A 14328-nucleotide genomic window follows, 5' to 3' on the forward strand; every position below is an offset into this window, starting at 1 on the left:
ACAGCCAGAGGCTGGGCTGCTCCACACCTTCATGCAAAGTATCCACAGCACCAGGCTGGCTCCTCGAATCAGAGGCAGTGGCTAAACTACATGGGAACCCCCCATCCCTGGGTTGTTTCATGGGATGCTTAAAACCTGGAACTCAGACTCGTCTCCCTCCTGGCAGGCCAAAGCTGGAACCCCCCCAACTCTGCCACCATTTCTCAACCTCTTTAGAGGCTGAAGATGCTCTGCTCCTTCAACAAAAGCAGGTTTAGGCCACATCGAACGTTACGAGATAGAGGCGGCAAGCCCTCGTGCCACAGGTGCCTGCCGCAGTGACAAGCGGCGAGAGACAAAAGCAAAGCATCCCTGTGTTCCTCTTTAATATTTATTTTCCCTTTCCATATTCAGAAAATCCCCACTGTGATGTGACAGCTTGTTTTACATAGGAGAGCTTGCGCGCACAGCCATGAAGTTACAACCTTAACAGCTCATAAATCATAGCTAACTACCAAAAAATTACAGGCACTGGAAAAGTTTGCTCGTCACGGAACCGTCAGCTAGCACCTTCACCCCACGTCTGTTGTCAGCGCGGACCTATATGCATTTTTAGTAGCATGCGCAACTTCCCAAAAGCCTTTTAACTTGCCCCATCCAAGCTAGACATGCTTAAACATTTCGCAGAAAGGTTCGGAAGGCTTTATATGGGGATTTCTGCCTCACCTTTCAATTACTCAACGCAGAAACCTACAAAAATCTACGTTAAAAACAATTTGGGCTTATGGTTGTAAGGTGGGGAGGGGAACACGTGATCTCAAGCTCATACTAGGGGTACTTTCAGTACCTGCAAAAGATAATCTTGTTCCAGAAAAGCTTCGCTTGTTGACCAGCCACGTCTCAACGCCATTTCGCTTTTAGTGCGCTGCTTTTCTGCTTCCATTTGTCTCAACCATGAACTGTTCATCACCACAGAATCTGCTTGAATATGTTCCACATGGAACCACTGGGGGCGGGCATCAATATGGAGAGGCAGTGTGGTGTAGTGGTTAAGAGCGTGGGACTGGGACTCAGGCGATCTGGGTTCGAGTCCCCGCTCAGCCATGGAGCCAACTGGGGGGCTTTGGGCCAGTCACAGACTCTCAGCCCAGCCTACCTCGCAGGGTTGTTGTTGTGGGGATAAGATGGAGGAGGAGAATGATGTAAGCTGCCTTGAGCCCTTTGTAGGAAAAAGGCAGGATATAAATTGGGAAATAAATAAAGAAATAAATATGCTGATGACCCCCAGCTCTGCCTCACCTTTTCATCAAGCCCAGGTGAGGCAGTGGAGGTCCTGAATCACCCCGTACCTTGGCAGGGTGCTGGACAGGAGGACCACCAACACGCCAAGCTCAGTCCAGAGAAGATGGCACCACGGTCAGCAGGCGGCTCTTCTGCCTGCCCGGAAAGGAGTGTCCTTCCGCAGCAACCAGGAGCCCCATTTTCACCTTCCGCATGCCTTTCAATACGCGGGTTCCATTTTGCGCTTTTAACCATCATACCCCCCGTTCATTTTCCACCTATCTGCTCTGCCCAAAGAAACTTGCTGAGCCACTTCGAAATGAATGGGCCAATAAATCAGCATTCAGTGTGGCGTTCAAACAACTATCCATCTGATTCGACAGGCGATCGGTCGTGACTTGGAGCCATTGATAGCCTGTGGCACACCCGTTTTGCACGTATCTCAGACCTTTTCCACACCGGACAACAGGGCGAACACGTTCCAACCTACCCGCAGATTATCTCTACCCAGCTGCTTCTCAGCTCGTCGAAACCGCTGGCCGGTTGGCTGGAAAAGGCAACGCGTCTCGTTTAGAAAGTTAAGCCGAGCAGAGCAAATGGGAATGTGATGGCACATCCAGCGGCAGCTGCTGCGGCCTTTCCCTGCTCAGATGAATCCGAGGGCAACTCTAATGGCAGAGAATGGGTCTCATTTTAGCAGCAGCCCCGTGCTTCGCCAAGGGCCGTTCACAAAAACGGGGTATCACTTCTGTCTTCCCCTCCTCTTTGCAGGAAAGAAACATTCCTACAGGTCTTTAGTCAGACACTCTGGTCCCAACTCCCAGAATCGGGCACCTGCCTCTCCACTGCAGGAAGCTGCTGATCACACAACGGGGAGGGGGCTTGGCACCCCCTTTCTGCGCAGTGCAAGATAACGCAGCAAGATAAATATTCCATGCTCAGTATGGCTGGGTGGAACAGACACGTTTCTTCCAGCTTTCCACCAACGTTCAGCTGCTGTGGAGCAGGGGCCGTGGGGGTCCTCATTTCACCCCGATGGCATTTCCTAGTGCCCGTCACAGCGGTCTCCCTGCTCCCAGCCGCTTCATTCTTTCCACCAATACGCCGTTTCAATATAATGAAGCACCAAGGCTGTTTACTGCCCGGCATTCACGGAGGCAGGGAACTCTTCTTACTTCCTACGTTCGCAGGACTGCCGTTCTCCCCTGAATCCAGAGATTCCTGTGATTTTGCACTGCTAAAAGCCGCTCGAAGAGGGGAGATGTCACCGCAGAGCTGGGCCCTGGTCTCACCTCGGCCCGAACATGCAGTTCCATCCCCACCAACTCTTCCCCCCCATTTCCGCCCGCCCCACATTCCTGCCCAGAAGGCCTTTCTGTTGTGCTCTACATTGACCCATGTGCAGCCTGGGTGGTCTCAGTCCCTCGCAGAGGGAAGCAAACCAAAGCCACTGATTCATTTCCGTATGGGTTTTCCGCCGTGCCAACAGACCGGTCCTCAAGCCCTACCAGCCAGGCAGCACACGGGAGTTCCAAGCAGAGAAACAGGCTGGCGCTAGCAGCTTGGGCTTCTTGGCCACGGAGGGCAGGTTCCCCGTGGCTCGGCAGTTCCTCCAGGCAGGCTGTGTGGAAAGTGGAAACATTCCCTCTGAGCTAGCCCGGAGACTCGCCACACCAACTTGTCCTTTTCGAAACCAGGGCTCTCCCTCAGCTTGTGGGGCAGTGGGGAGAGGAGGAGGAGGAAGGTGTCCCCCTATCTTTCTTCCTCACCAATTCTGAAGGAAGCTTGTTCTCCTCAAACAGCAGGCATGTATCTGGGACACTCGCTGCTCCATACATGCTCCCCAACCAAATCAACAGCCTCTGCCCTGTTATTCTGGATCATCTTTATGCTTTCTCACCGATTCTCCATATAATCTCCCAGCACCAAATGCAGGCTCTCCCTCCGTGTCCACACTAGCTGTATGGGTTTGACGCCAATAAGAATCCGATAGCATCGCCCACATATAGGACCAAATGCTAGAGGAATTTGACGTACACAATCACAGTATTGCATGAGTTAGAGGGGTGTGTTTACCCCACCGAGGATGGTACAGCAACTGACAGGCCAAAGGGGCTTCCCTTCGCACAAGAGGCAACGGGAACGTGATGCGCCACGGAGACAAGCCCTTGCGGACACGCCTGGCGCAGCCTCGCTCATCCTCACGCTGAGACAGAAAACTATTCTCAGTGGCCAACGAGTTGCAAGGGAGAGAACGAACAATTTCCCGCCTGGTGGCCAAGCGAGCCATCTGCACAGAGCAGCCTTCCTCCTGGCAGCTTATCAGAGGAGAACACAAGAAACCCAGCTCCCTACCTGTCACGATAATCCCTTTTGATTTATTCTGCTGCATGGAGCCCAGCGAAGAAGCAAGAAATGAGTCCAGTCAGAGGAAGTTTGCCATCTAGTGGTCAACAGCTTGCAATCTCCCTAACGGATCAATGGCCATTAAGCCCGTGTGTGTGAGAGTCCTTCCCTTCGTGCAGCCAACTCACCTTTCCACAGGTGCCCTAAAATAGGCCAGAGGAGATTGACAGAAGGCCGCCGAAATGGCGAGCACGGAGAAATTTGAGTCTTCCAAGGCCCTGTGCCCTGGGATGCGCAAGCCTCTTCCTCTGAGCTCAGGCAGAGCTTAAAACCCTTTTCGATTTCTCTTTCACTCAACCTGTGGCACTGTTGTGAAAAAGGCAAAGTCCATGTGCAGCGTGAATGAGAAAATAAGCTGAAAATAAAGCCCAAAACATGCCCCCTTATTCTAATCTCTGGAACAACCACATTTAGAATAGCGTGCACGGGTGCAGTCAGCTCACCTAAATAAGGATATTGCAATGTTGGGGAAAGCGCGGCGAAGGGGACCTAGAGGGATCAAGGAGCTGAAGCAGCTCTCCTGTGATGAAAGGCTGCAAGAGCTGGGATTGTGTGGTCTAAAAAAAGGCAGGTAAGGGGAGAGATGGCGGAGGTGAGATGCACAGCAAAGTCAGTGGACAGAGGAGGACCACAAAGAAGAATTGCAACCTCGAGCCCCCTGATCTTCTCCTGAGCCACAGAAATGTCATTCGCTTCACGCCAGCTGGCTCACCCTCTCCCGCAGGGGGCAAAAGCCGTCTCAGGCAAAACCGGCCGCACCTACATGCTGTCTAGCTGGGTCTGAGTGCACCTGCTTCAGGCAGCTTCAAACAAGTCCTTCTGAAGGACCCAGAGAGACCGCAAGCCAAGGGCTGCCAACGCTTCTCCTGACATTTTATTTATTTATTTAAAGGTTTTTGTATGCCCTCCCCTTGCTATATAGCCTTGGGACGGCTCACAGAAATAAATAAATATAATACAATAAAACCCAGAAACACCTGGAAACACCCTGGAATCGCTGTAACGAAGTGGCTGAAGAACCATAACGAGAGACAAACCTTTTCTCCCTGCTTCCAGGCAACAAGGTCCCAGTCTTTCACGACTCCCCTGTTTTCTTCCTCTCGTTTTTTCCTTATCCAATTGTACTCAGGGCAGCCCCATAAATAGGGATATGTTTCTAAAGAGCAATTTCCTCTCCTAGAAATGTGCTTAACAGAGCTAGACACTGTTGCATAATCGGAAAGCTCATTAACATTTGCTCCAGGTGTTCCAGCGTTTGATGAAGGGGTTTGGGCTATAGCAAGAATCCTGTGGTTCCATTTCTCTTCCGCTGCAAGATTAGCTCATTTAGCATGAACAGGGTAAGAAAAATAAAAGCTTCCTTTGACCATCACAGGAAACTCAGCACTTGAAACTTCACGACCAAAAAGCACTGGCTCCTGAAACTCCATTTGTTTACTTAAAACATTTTAGATCGCCCCTTACCATGGTCTCGGGGAGGTTTAACAATAAGACAAAATAGAATAAAACACAGTGCCCTAATCCAAATTTTCCAATCAACAATAAAACCCTGTATTAAAGCAATCAAGTCTTAAAATATTGGGAAACATTCTTTTAGCCTGGTGCCAAAAAGAATAAAGTGACGGCACCAGGCAAACCTCTCTGGGGAACAAATTGCACAATCGGGGCGCCACCACCAAAAAGACCCTTCTCCAGGAAGTCGCAGTCCTAATCCCCTTCCAGGAGGGCTCCTGGAGAAGGGCCTCTGCCCCATTTGAACCCGCCCGGTGTGACAAGCCGTTAGCAGAAATCATTCAAGCATGTGCTGGCCAGTCGGAAAGCAGTTCCGAAAGTGTTGGTCTTTCCCTGCCGAGAACGTTCCCCAACACGAAGAAGCGACGGGTCTGTGGGGCTTCCCCCGATGTATCTCCCACACAACGCAAGATCACGTCCTTCCTCACCATGCCAAATGTTAAAAGTTACGGAATGGAAGCCACAAGGCCTAACAGGAAGATTAATAAACGCGGCCACGCACCGCTCTGAACGCTGCTGAGTGATCTTTGGAGGGAGTCCTTCGACGTAAGGACACGGGAGCCCTCGAGTCACGCCGACGGCTAGTCCAGTTCCCTGTTCTACCCCCACAGGGGCCCCATGGGATACCCACAAGGAGGATGTGAAGGCAGCAGCACCTTCTTCCCTTCCTGTTCCCTTCCAGGACCTGGTCTTGTTTGTTTGCTTATATGTTTAGAATTCTTGTATGCCGTGCCATTGCTTATAGCCTTGGGACGGCTCACATAAATAAATAAACATGATACAAATACAATTACAACCCAAAAACACCCTGGCTGCACAATTAAAACCTATAGATATTATTAAGCGTTATTAAAATATTGTTTAAATAAAAAGGTCTTGGCCTGGCACCAAAAAAGAAATAACGACAGCGCCAGGCAGACCTCTCTGGGGAGCACATTCCACAGATGGGGCGCCACCGCAGAGAAGGCCCTGTTCTGGGTACTTTGCCTCCCGATGTCTCTCCCGGAGGGCTCCCGGAGGAGGGCCTCTGCTGCCGATCTCCAGGGGTATTAGGGGCATAATGCCTTGAATCCTACAGGATGGAATAGGTCCAGTTGTCCTGACTGATAGCCATGAATCGCTTCATCCTCTCTGAATTTGTCAGATCCACCTTAGCGGAAGTCAAGTAAAATGTTTTCAGCAAAGACTTGAAAGAGCACTCCACTAGGTTCGACAGATGCTGGCAAATTAGGGTAAATTCTCGAAAATATTTATTTATTTGAGTTTTTGTATGCTATGTAGCCTCGGGACTATGCCCTTGCTATATAGCCTCGGGACGGCTCACACAAATAAATATCAGGTATTTAACTATGGGAAATATCAGGTGTTTAACTATGCATATGGTGCCTGAAACTGGAAAAAAGACCTCTTTCTGTGAAGGAAAGAAGGGTAAAGCTGATTAATGTGATTGATCCTGATCAAATAGGAACACTGGTGGCCCAGAGTCTCAATTCCCATCTTCCACTTACTTGATATCTAACCCAGTGCTCTGGTCCAGTTTCTCCCAAGTATTCAGCCTTCCTTGAAGTTTCTGGAGAGAGAAATAACGAAGTGATTATAAAAACTAAAAGAAAACATGGAACCAGGTCTGAATAGTCAGTTATGTTTCTTCATCTGTCCACCTTCACTTTAGCCGTTTGTTTTATATTCATAGGGCCTGGCAGGACCGGCTGGACATGTCAGGATACAGGCCCAGAAGTTCTCAGCCCCCCTTTACAACAGTTCACCTGTACCCCAAAGATCCATTTTGGATGGGTGAATGATGAAATTACTGCCATGTAATTCAGACTGGATTTGTTTTTATGTAACACCAGCATGGTCTCTCTGAACTGAATTTTTCTACCAAGAAATAGAAATCAATGGTATTTGTAAGCCGTTCTGAGATGATTTGCGTGAAGGACAGGATATAAATATTTTAAATAAATAGATAGATAAATTGGAAAATGCATTGAGTCAGATTCTCAATGAGAGTCAACAGCTGTCTTTTCATTAGGCGTCTTTTCCATGTGCTGTCATTTTTACACAATTCTTAAATTCCAGGACACCTTATAGAAAGGCTTAAAATAAAAGCTTTTTCAGAGTCGGTCCCGGGCATTTCTTGAACAACACATGTAAGCTTGTTGCAAATGCCAATTTTGGCCTAACAGCCGAGTCAGAAGAGCTGACAGAGGGGCAGCTGATGTTCACATCAGAAAATTAAGAACAATTCATTGCTGGAGGCAGCAGGCCTAGTCCAGCATGTGTGTTGAATACGCGGGAGCTCACCTCCTTCTGCAATTCCAAGGCCACCAATTCTGCTTGAACCTTCTCATGGCGCTCCAACTTGCTCTGCAGAGCCTCCACCTCTTCCCGGAGCAATCCGTTGTTCTCTCTCGTTTCCCTGGGAAAAGGAGGGACTGTGTATGAAGACAGGCCCCCTTCTAGCTCTCCCCTGAAAATCCAGCGTCACGCAGTACCGCCACTTTCGCACGCATTTCTTCCACCTATCAGCCCAACCCAAAGGGCCAGCAGGAGTTTATTTAAAACTTTTCTATACTGTCACATACTTCTAGGGACATATAGACAGAAATAGAAATAAGAATAACAGTTGCCCAGCATCCGATGTTAAAATATAAACCCACCAAATAAAACAAGTTAACAGGTAAAATACCGGGAGAATAAAAAGATGTTTGCCTGATGCCAAAAGGAAAGAGGCGTTGGCGCCAGGTGGATCTCTGTGGGGAGCGTGTAACGCAGTTGGGGCGCCACCGCAGAGAAGGCCCTCCTCCAGGTAGTCACCCTCTTGATCTCTTTCACGGAGGGCTCCCGGAGGAGGGCCTCCGCCTCAGATCTCAAAGGGTGGGGGGGCACGCAGGGGAGAGGGCGCTCCTTCGGGTATCCTGGACCCAAACACGTGATTCTGCCGCAGGAGAGGGGAAGCAGGGCTGCGGGAGGCCTTGCATCCGAAAACCCAGAAATGAAAAGGAGATTTGGAGCCTGGTGCTGAAGTTGCGACAGGTGGACAGAAACGGAAGGGCTTCCCACTGAGCCCAACCACGCCTTCCTTCTTACCTAAGATAAGCATTCTCCTCTCTGAGCTGTTGCAGCTCTTGCTCCATCTTGGGAAACTGTGCCAATTCTGTCTTCATGTTCTTCACAATTATAGCGTCTTGTTCTTGCAAGGAGAGCTTTCGCTCTAGTTCCTGTAAAGGGGCAATTCCAAGAGTCCCTGTTCATTCGGAGCAACAGTATCAATTCCAACTTGAACCAGTCCAGGAATGTTTGTCAATTTGGTACCAAAAAGTGCTTTGTTTCTATGCTGTGTTTATTTTTATTTTTCAACACTGGAGCCCTGGTAAAAGATGGATGCTTTCCGGAGAGGAGTCTTACACAGTTACACGTAACTAAGCAGGAGAAAAACCAAAAGTTTTCACCTGAATCCTTTGCTCCTTCTCAGCCATCAGATCTTCCTTCACTTGTAGAGTCTGAATTTGCTGGCTGGCCTCTTGCCATTTTCTAGTGCATGTGGATAAAAGATATACATATAATACACAGAGGCACACTGGAATCTTATTTATGTCCCCTAAGCTATTTATTAAGGATGATGTATTTCTGCAAGTTGAACAAAAACACTACACAGACCATGACACTAGACCTCAAGAACCTGAACCTGAACCTGAAGCCTTCCCTGCATCTCACGTCTAGGCAGGAGGTCTAAAAGTATCTCCCTTTCTGCTTTAGACACAGCAGTAATTTGGGACAATACTTTGGATCTTATTTTATGTTATCTGCTCTCCAACAAGTACTGGGCAAGGAAGACATAAATATTTAACTTTTAAAAGCATCTTGCCGTAACACAGGGACAGCGGCAGAAAAGGCACAATGGCAGGCATTAAAAATATTCCCATGAGCGATTTTCCATCAAAAGTCCCGAAAGCAGTTTGGATATGCTGATTCCCAGCCTTCTCCAATGTGGTTCTCCAGATGTTTTCCGCTGCAGCTTCCATCAGCCAGCACGGCCGACGGGCAGCTAAGGTGTGAGCACAACCGAAGACGCCAAGTTGAATGGCACAGTCTAATAACTGACGAAGCAAACCAGCTTCAACAGGGCTAATTACCCATCCTTTACAGAGTTTCTAACAAAGTATCTGAAGTCCCTTGAATTAGGGTCCCTCAGCCAGAACAGTGTTTACCAATCCCCTGCAAAAGATCTGAAGTTTGAATATTACACCCCCTTCAAATTATTTCCAACCCATTTTCAGTTTATCAAGTTTTCAGCACTAAACATCCTGATCAAAGCAGCCCTTTGAACAGGAGAAATCAAACGCTGTTGAAACTTTTTTTTTGGAGTGACACCGGCTGTCAAGGAGGAAGGGTTTTATTTACTGGCGGTTGTTAATCCCCTGCTCACTTGTGCGACTCCTCCAGCCGTTCAGTCAGTTCTTGCTTCTGAGATTCGTGGCTCTTCATCTGCATGTCCTGGTGCATTAAGTTCCACTGCAATTCAGAGATCTTCCCCTTCAGCACACTGATTGTCTGCGAACGAAGAAAGAAGACACAAATACAGCGTTGGCCTCCAAGGCGGGTGTCAAAAGACAACAATCCGCCTCTGATCAAACAGCCATCCATCAGCATGAAAACCCAATAATAGATAATCAGGCTGTTAAAAGTCACCTCAGAACAAAGGCAAAGGCAAGGCTTTGCTCCCTCATCTGTCAGCGTAATTGTCACCCCCAATTAAGGGAGTAATCCCAAGTTGACACAAATTGCAAGCTTTAAAGTTGGATGTGTGCCCACACAAGGACCCATCAGAGAGATGCAAATTGATCCACTGGCACCCTAGAAATAGATATATTCTGTGCAGAATTTCAAAACAGACTGCATTAGATTCCTCCAAGAGACAAGCTAGACACAGTTAAACTTTAAAGGAAGAGACCGAGTTGTCAGAACTGGGTTCCGTACGAAGGAGCTGGGCCTTGGCTTGCTTAAGAAGCAAGGGTCACTTTGGTTCACTTTCACATTCCTTGCTCTCTCCAGATTCCTTCTAGATGCTAGACTTTTCTCTATCCATGATAAATGTGTATACTGTTTTTTACATTAGTTTAATTAATATGCAGTCCTTGATGTCCCTCCCAGGCACTTTGGAAGCAAAGTTACAGGAAGTCAAGACAGATCGTGGTGGAGAAGTTCTACCTGTAGCAGCTATGAAGAAACTAGAAATCTGGGTAAGTTTGAGAAGTTGGTTACCTCTTTCTCTGCTGCCCCGTTTTCGCTCTCTCCTGTTTGCTTCCCACGTAGCAGACTGCCAGCCACCCCTATTTCGCTGCCGGGGGACCAAACGGACTGCATGCAGACTTCTGAAATCAGTCTAAGGGCCACATCCGGCCCTCGAGCAGCAGGCTGCCCACCCCAGCTACATCCAGAGTCTTCCCCCACCCAAATAACCAGCATATTTAATATCCATCGAATGCAAGGAACTGAGCCAGCCCGAAGAACATAAATCATCTTTACTCTGTGACTAAGTAACAACGACCCCGAACGCTCAGAAATTACACGAAGTACAGAATTTTGAAAACGAATTGCTTTGCTCTTACTTCATTCGCTTCCGCCAGCTTGCTCTCCTTATCCTGCAACTTTTGATTCAGAGAGTCTATATTCTTCTGACAGGATTTGTTGATTTCAATTTGTTCCTGAAGCTTATTTTCTGCCTCAGTTTGCCTTTCCTGATACTGTTTGATGTGCTTGAGGAGTTCCTGGTTACGGTCGGCCTCCCGCTAGAAAGAAGAAAAATGGAGACACTTCTTTTAAAAGTCACATGAAATAGACCCAGAAATCTCTTGCAAGCAACTCCAAGGAAGCAAATTCTTCTTGGGACTGTTAAGAGATGTCACTAGTAAAAACGGAATCTTTGGGATCTTGGTGGAAAGTTTCAAGGCCTTCAGTATTTTACAGAATTGTCCAAGTTCAGAGATACACCTCTGCAATTTGCTTTAGCCAACACAACCATTTCTATACAAGAAGGAAACATTTGGTCAAGATGCGGCCCCTTACAGTTGGATAATTTTTACTAAGCAAACATCTGTGTGCTCAGATGGGGGAATGATCACAAAAGGGCCAATTAAGTTGCTGAAATCTGCTAAATGCACTCGATATAAAATCAAACTGAAAAGTCTTGGACCCATCAATTCCACATTGTTGACTTGTCAGCATCAAGCAGAGACACTTTTCTTATTTTCTCAAGCGTTATCGTTCGTTCCATTTTACTGAGAAGGTTTATGGGACTTAAGATCTGCTGCCTATTCTATTTTGACAAAACAACTGCTATTGCTATTTTCTGTGCTTTGTGCTTTCCCCTTTTTATGTAAATCAACTAGGGAATTTCACTGAAGGGTGATATACAAATACTTATGTAAATTATCATTTATATTTATATAAAGGCTTATAAAAATGCTGTTCTTTTGAATTTTAAATGTATTTTAAATATTTTTCATCTGGATAGTAACAAGGTTTCAGATAGAGAGAGAACTTTACTACCTCATCTTTTAATCCAGTATATAATAAAATTAATAAATACTTCTAGCATTAGCTTCACCTGCCAGCTAAAAAAGATTTGCCCCCTTCAAAACCCTTCAAAAGAAGGCTGTATCATCACACTGCAAGACCACCACTGTGGCAAAACGGTACATGTGAAGGCCTCAAAAATACTTCACCAGTCCACCAAAGGGGCAGAATTGTACCTTGTTTGTTATTAAGTCCTGCATCAAAACCTGTCCTCTGTATTTTGGTCAATGAGGGCTATTCCAGCAGGCGGTGCAGAAGGGGGCTAGAGCGGTGGGGTGGAGCCATTGCACCCAAAAGTTGCCCCTCCGCAGCTCCCATCACCAATGGCCGCTCCCAAACACTGCAGGTACCAAAGTCATTCCACCAGGCCCGCGGAAAGTCTAGTGCTCTTTTCGTCCTGCTTCCTTGTTCCTTGCAATCCTGCAGGGAAGCTGCCCCAGGAGCAGGGCAACAGCACCTTACCTGCACAAGCCGATGCCTGTGTCGAGAGGCAAAACCAATGCCCGGGATGTGTCCGCCCAGCCATACCGGCTGGGATGCGCACAGGCCTGCAGGACCGTCCCCACATCGAAACATGCACCGGGCATCATCCAAACAAAGATAAGATGATGCGAACCTTGACCAGCATGTGGCACTCGACCAAGCCGGCCTGGTACTTGTGCGACTCTTTCATTAAGGTTCAGTAACTTGAAACAAAGCCAAAGAGCATCCACGGATCCTGCACATTAACTTCTTATGCCTTTCCTCCTGCTTCCATCATGGCAATTTTGGCTTACAGGTCCACAACATCCCTTCAGTCCTTCTATGTACCCAGTATGGAGGGCAAAAAGATTCCCCCGTCCAATACCCAAGCGCCACATTACAGCAGAACCCCAGAAGAGGAACCCATCTCCAACCACTTCAGAGGAACATGTGGACTAAAATGCCCATCATCCCTACCTGCGTGGTCAATGGCCTGGGGATGGAGGGAGCTGTAGTCCACGGTGTCTGAAGTGGAGGACACCTCATTGGAGAAGGGCACACCAGTTGGTAACAAAATATTTCACCAGGGAAGATGGAAACAGCTCTCTTTGCGAATCACCATCTTATTCTTTTCCTGGCGGGTTCTATTTCATTTTTGTGCTTCTGAGATGCAAGAAGCATTTCCTACCATTTCCATTTACTTCTGACTCAAATTGATTAGCACTTATTGGAAATCGTGTAGCAAATTGCTCTGCTAATCAAAGCAAAACAAGCTACGGATTTACATACTAAGCAAGGATTATGCAAAGCAGCACGAGGTTCCTAAAACCTTTATCCACATGACTCCCGAAATGCAGAATTTGAGCAGGGTAATTACCACACTGTTGGATTAATGCTGCTCCTTTTCTGTATAAGAATTTTTAAGTGTTTCTGTGACTGACTCAGCTAGATTTTGGCGTTGAACTGACACTGGAATAATCCAGAACATCACTTGACTTGAAGTGGAACCAGGAATCTCCTCAGCTCTTTACTTTTTCTTTGCCACAATAGAGATCCGTCTCCTACTTATTGCGTTGTTTGACGCTTTTATCAAGGCTCCTGAATTTTTAAGTGTCTTACAGGACAAGATGCAGACTAACCCTTTACTGGGGAAAGAAACCTAGAAGGCAATGGCGGCCACGTCACGCATGCTGGGCTGCCATTTCAATTCTGCAGACATTGGTTTTGTCAGCAGCAGCAACAATTTTGCTGGCAAGACTCCGTGTTTTTTCTGCAGCAGCCTAATACGGCTTGTTGCTATTATGTGCCATCAAGTCATCTCTGATTTATCTGACTGAAAGATCTCCACAATGCCCTGTTCTGGACAGTCTTGCTCAGCTCTTGGAGAGCCAAGCTCCTGACTTCCTTGAAGGAACCGATCCATCTCCTATTTGATCGTCCTATCTATCTATCTATTTGGAGTTTTTATATGCCGTCCCATTGCTTAACGCCTCGGGACGGCTTACATAAATACAATACAAAAAATACAGATTATACCAATTAAAAACCCGATGCATTCCGGCTGCAAATTAAAACCTATAGTTAATATTAAACATTATTAAAATATCGTTTCAATAAAAAGGTCTTAGCCTGGTGCCGAAAAACAAATAACGATGGTGCCAGGCAGACCTCTCTTTCTTCTTCTGCCTTTGGCTTTCCCCAGCATGATTGTTTTCTCCAACAAAGCACAGCTTCTCATGCTGTGCCCAAGATAAAACAGCTTCAGTTTCATCCTTTTTGCTTCCAGGAAAAGTTCTGGCTTGATTTGAGCACGGACCGCCTTGTTTGATCAAGATAGCTCCCCTGGAATTATCGCATTCTGGTGGCGCAGGGGTTTCAACCGCTGTGCTGCTGGGCTGGTTGATCAAAAGGTCGCCGGTTTGAATCTGCCCAACGGGGTGAGTTCCCATTGCTCCGTCCCAGCTCCTGCCAACCTTGCAGTTTGAAAGCATGCAAATGCAAGTAGATGAAAAGGTACCACTTCAGTGGGCAGGTAACAGCATTCCGTGCACCTCGGTGTTTAGTCATGCCGGCCCCATGACCACGGAGACCGTCTGCAGACAAACGCTG

At 47.3% G+C, this 14328-nt stretch overlaps 1 protein-coding gene across 1 annotated transcript in view; it reads right to left on the reverse strand.

Moving 5' to 3' along the window:
* Positions 1-14328, reverse strand: part of MAD1L1 (mitotic arrest deficient 1 like 1) — a 365974-nt gene that overhangs the window by 346255 nt on the left and 5391 nt on the right. Inside the window, exons 4-9 of the mRNA XM_044433287.1 lie at positions 10791-10970; positions 9608-9732; positions 8631-8712; positions 8269-8399; positions 7483-7597; positions 6687-6748 (exon numbers count right to left, since the gene is read on the reverse strand). Coding sequence (XP_044289222.1) covers positions 6687-6748; positions 7483-7597; positions 8269-8399; positions 8631-8712; positions 9608-9732; positions 10791-10970 — 695 coding nt within the window. The remainder of the gene's footprint in view (positions 1-6686; positions 6749-7482; positions 7598-8268; positions 8400-8630; positions 8713-9607; positions 9733-10790; positions 10971-14328) is intronic.

The sequence above is a fragment of the Varanus komodoensis genome, unplaced genomic scaffold, assembly GCF_004798865.1.
Source record: "Varanus komodoensis strain SLA01 unplaced genomic scaffold, ASM479886v1 scaffold26, whole genome shotgun sequence".
Lineage (NCBI taxonomy): Eukaryota > Metazoa > Chordata > Lepidosauria > Squamata > Varanidae > Varanus > Varanus komodoensis.